Consider the following 3,859-nt stretch of genomic DNA (forward strand, 5'->3'; position numbering starts at 1 on the left):
CAAAGAAAACACAAAAATGACACGTACGTTACTACTAATTTACTAGTATATGTACAGATGGGTACTACCAGTTATATATGACACGTTCAAAGTCTGTGGGGCAAGGTATGGTTGCCTACTCTTTCAAATGCCATTCATGGAATTTATTATGAATGCCACAAAGTAAAACCAGTTTGAGGTGGAATTGGTTTTCCATCACGAAATTGCTTGAACCAATTGCTCACAATCGCCATTTGTGGCCATGCATTATATTCATGGCCATGGGGCTGGATCCACGAAGATCAGATTGATTGGCCAAGCACCAACTCGATCTTGACTCTTGAGTACCGATCGTATGTTCATTCATCATGCACAATTGTTTAATATTTTCAACACCTATCATAATAAATGAACTTATACAGAACTTAGCCATTTGAAAATTGTGAGCAACTAAAATTTCTTAAATATAAATTAAATGTACTAATTCCGTTAACATGCATGGTAATTGAAAAACACCTAATAAACAACAAAAAGGTTAACTACTAGAAGTATAAATATATTATTGTCCAAACAAAATTACCCCTTTCAATAACCATAAAAATAAAAAAGAACTAGCACATACAACAGAGACACAATCATAGTAGTGGTTTGCAAAGAATCAAGGACACAATTATAATTCCTACTGTCTGCTTCACTTTATAAGAAAAAAAAGCATGGTAATTGAAAAAGGTTAGTTAATAGTATTATTTAATAATTTTCCATCCTATTTAGAAAATATTTTTTTTAAAATATCCTTTATTAGAATTTGATATCTAGAATAAAAAAGTTTCACTAAAAAAGTCTTAATTAAATAAAAGATATTTTATAAGTAATTTCATTAAATAAGATAAATTAATTAAGATTTATTTATATTTTAGACTATGCTTAAATATCTTTGTCTTTTCTACAAATTAATATTTTTTCATTTTGATCCTTGTAATTTTTTTTCATTTTAGTCATTGCAAAAAGTGTTTGTTTTATTTTTTGTCATTAAAATACTTTAGATAATATTTTTTTCAGTCTTTAAAATACTTTTTTACTATTCAAAAGTGTTTTAAGGAAGAAAAAAAAACAAATACATTTTCTAAAAACAAAAATAAAAAAATAAATTTACATGAATAAAAATGAAAAAAATACTAAATTATAAGAACGAAAAATATATTTAAACTTTTAGATGAGGATATATGAGATTTTTTTATATTCAAGACAATAATATATATCAAAGACTTAGAAATATCAAATCCAATTAATCAACACAATTAATTGATGAGCTTCTTGATAAGTAATATTGAAAGAGAAAGGGGTGATTCATTGAGATGGATCACATTTGACAACTGTTCACAAGCATACAAAGAAGGGCATAATGATAATATATAGTAGCAGTAGTATAGTAGTATGTGAAAGCTTTGGGTTTGCTGGAGTCACTAACAGCTTTATCTACTTAACATTAATGTTTGCTGGGGTTATAAGACACTTTAAATTAAAAGTAGTAGTAGATAATATAGAGGTTTCCCAGTGCATCCACATTGAATGCCCCCACGCGGTTTTGAGAGGCACAAAAGAGAGATGATAGCATTGTATTGGCTACAAAGCTGGGCTGACTTTGGCCTTCAAGAGAAGTTAATGCTTTCGCTGTCAACTTTTGACTATTTGCCTTCCCTCTCTCTCTTTCCTTCAGTCAGCGAGTCTTCACACACTCTCTTTGCTTTTTTTGCACTATTTATACACCTCTTATTTTGACTCTTGCCTTAGCACAATATTGCAATTAGTAAGAAGAAAATCATGAAAAGAGAGAAAAGAAGAGAGGGAGATAGATATATTATAGCTAGCTAGATAGAGATTAGAAGCTATATTATTATATACATAAAGTTATATTATTTATATTGAACTAAAAGAAAGGGTACAAGGGAAAGATGGGAAGGCCACCATGTTGTGATAAAGGTGTGAAGAAAGGACCTTGGACTCCTGAAGAAGACATCATTTTGGTGTCTTATATTCAGGAACATGGTCCTGGCAATTGGAAAGCTGTTCCTGCCAATACTGGTAATTAGTGAATTAATCTTCTTCCACTCATCATGTGAGATTTTAATTTGGTGATTTTTGTGATGATTGCATATTCAACTTTTTTGTGTCTTTTCTTAGCAAGTTAGGGAAAAAAATTCTGAATTATTGTTTCATACAGCTGTGATCTGAAATTAATGGTACTCTCTTTTTGGTTTGGTTTTCAGGGTTGTCAAGGTGCAGTAAGAGTTGTAGACTTAGATGGACTAATTACCTGAGGCCAGGAATCAAAAGGGGTAACTTCACAGACCAAGAGGAGAAGATGATTATCCATCTTCAAGCACTTTTAGGGAACAGGTAAATTCATTTTATAGCTTCTTAAAGTTCTTTTTTTGCCATAAACCCCTAGTTATTGAATTTGGCATACCATATTATATGATAATAACACATCTTTTTAATATAAATTTAGTCCATTTTTCTTTCTAATAGTTTTTGCCATAAAACACCTAGTTATTGAATTTGGTACCATATATATTTCTTTATAATATTTGATTTTTTGGTGGGAATTTAAGTTCTTTGGTTTTTATTTTTGGACTCACATGCTAAACTGAAACACATTGATTATGGTGCAGATGGGCTGCAATAGCTGCTTACCTACCACAAAGAACAGATAATGACATAAAAAACTATTGGAACACATATTTGAAAAAGAAGCTGAACAAAAAATTGGAAGCAGGTTCTGATCAAGGAAGCTTGTTGGGAGGAGGACATAATAATATTGGGTTTTCATCAGTTTCTCAACCAATGTCTAGAGGCCAGTGGGAAAGAAGGCTTCAAACAGATATTCACATGGCCAAAAAAGCACTTAGTGAAGCACTCTCACCAAACAAGGCATCATCATCATCATCAACCTTGTTAGCTGAATCAAATTCAAACCTCTCCAATGAAAATAGTACCTTCTATAATAGTAACACTAATAAACCAACAACAACACAATCTATGTGCTATGCTTCAAGTGCTGACAACATAGCTCGTTTGTTGAAAGGGTGGATGAAAAACACACCAAAATCAGCCTCATGTGCTGCCTCGGCTGTGACTCAAAATTCCTGTTCTTCTAGTGAAGGAATTACAACAACAAAGGGAAGCACAACAAGCACTAGTACTGTTGAATTGTCTGAGACTTTTGAGTCCTTGTTTGGTTATGAGTCTTTCGATAATTACTCTTCAAATTCTGAGTTCTCACCATCTCTTTCTCCTGAGGCTACTCTTTTCCAAGATGAGGGCAAGCCAGATATAACTACAGGATTAATAGACATGCCTTTCTCTTTGCTTGAGAAATGGCTTCTAGATGTTGATGCTGGTAGTCAAGAGAAACTTGGCTTCTAGATTATTAGTTCAATTTGATATGTTTTTTCTTAGTTACAGGAGAGTAAGTTAAATCTCTCTCTCACTTTGGCCCTCAACCCTTCTTTTGGTTCTAGAAGTGTATATTCCAATCCAATGTTAACATTATTATATGATAAATCTATAATACTACTATCCTATAATTAAATGCCTCACTGGTAAAGTTTGTTTCTCTTTATTACAAAGTTCAATGGTGTTAGATTTGGCTTTTGAACTGGTTTGTTTCATTCTTTAATTTGATCAGGAATTGAAGTTTCAGTTGACTAATTCTTCCTAATTATTTTAATTAGTGTGAGCCAGTGGATTTTTGTTTAAGCTATTAATTGATCAGATGAAAAAGAATGAAATGGTCCCTGAAAGCTTTAGGGCAAGATCAAATAAGTCAACCTAATAATCCAAACTTTAAAGTAGATTTAATTAGTTTATGATGCGACTT

The 3,859-nt window shown here is 31.8% G+C and overlaps 1 protein-coding gene across 1 annotated transcript; it reads left to right on the forward strand.

The window, feature by feature from the left end:
* The first annotated feature begins 1,424 nt into the window (after positions 1 to 1,424).
* On the forward strand, positions 1,425 to 3,563 carry LOC778078 (myb-related protein 306). Its single transcript, XM_003554840.5, has 3 exons — positions 1,425 to 2,061; positions 2,247 to 2,376; positions 2,652 to 3,563. Exons 1-3 carry the CDS (start codon positions 1,932 to 1,934, stop codon positions 3,403 to 3,405), a joined length of 1,014 nt encoding a protein of 337 aa, XP_003554888.1. The 5' UTR covers positions 1,425 to 1,931; the 3' UTR covers positions 3,406 to 3,563.
* The last annotated feature ends 296 nt before the right edge of the window (positions 3,564 to 3,859 follow it).

The sequence above is a fragment of the Glycine max genome, chromosome 19, assembly GCF_000004515.6.
Source record: "Glycine max cultivar Williams 82 chromosome 19, Glycine_max_v4.0, whole genome shotgun sequence".
In the NCBI taxonomy this organism is placed as follows: domain Eukaryota; kingdom Viridiplantae; phylum Streptophyta; class Magnoliopsida; order Fabales; family Fabaceae; genus Glycine; species Glycine max.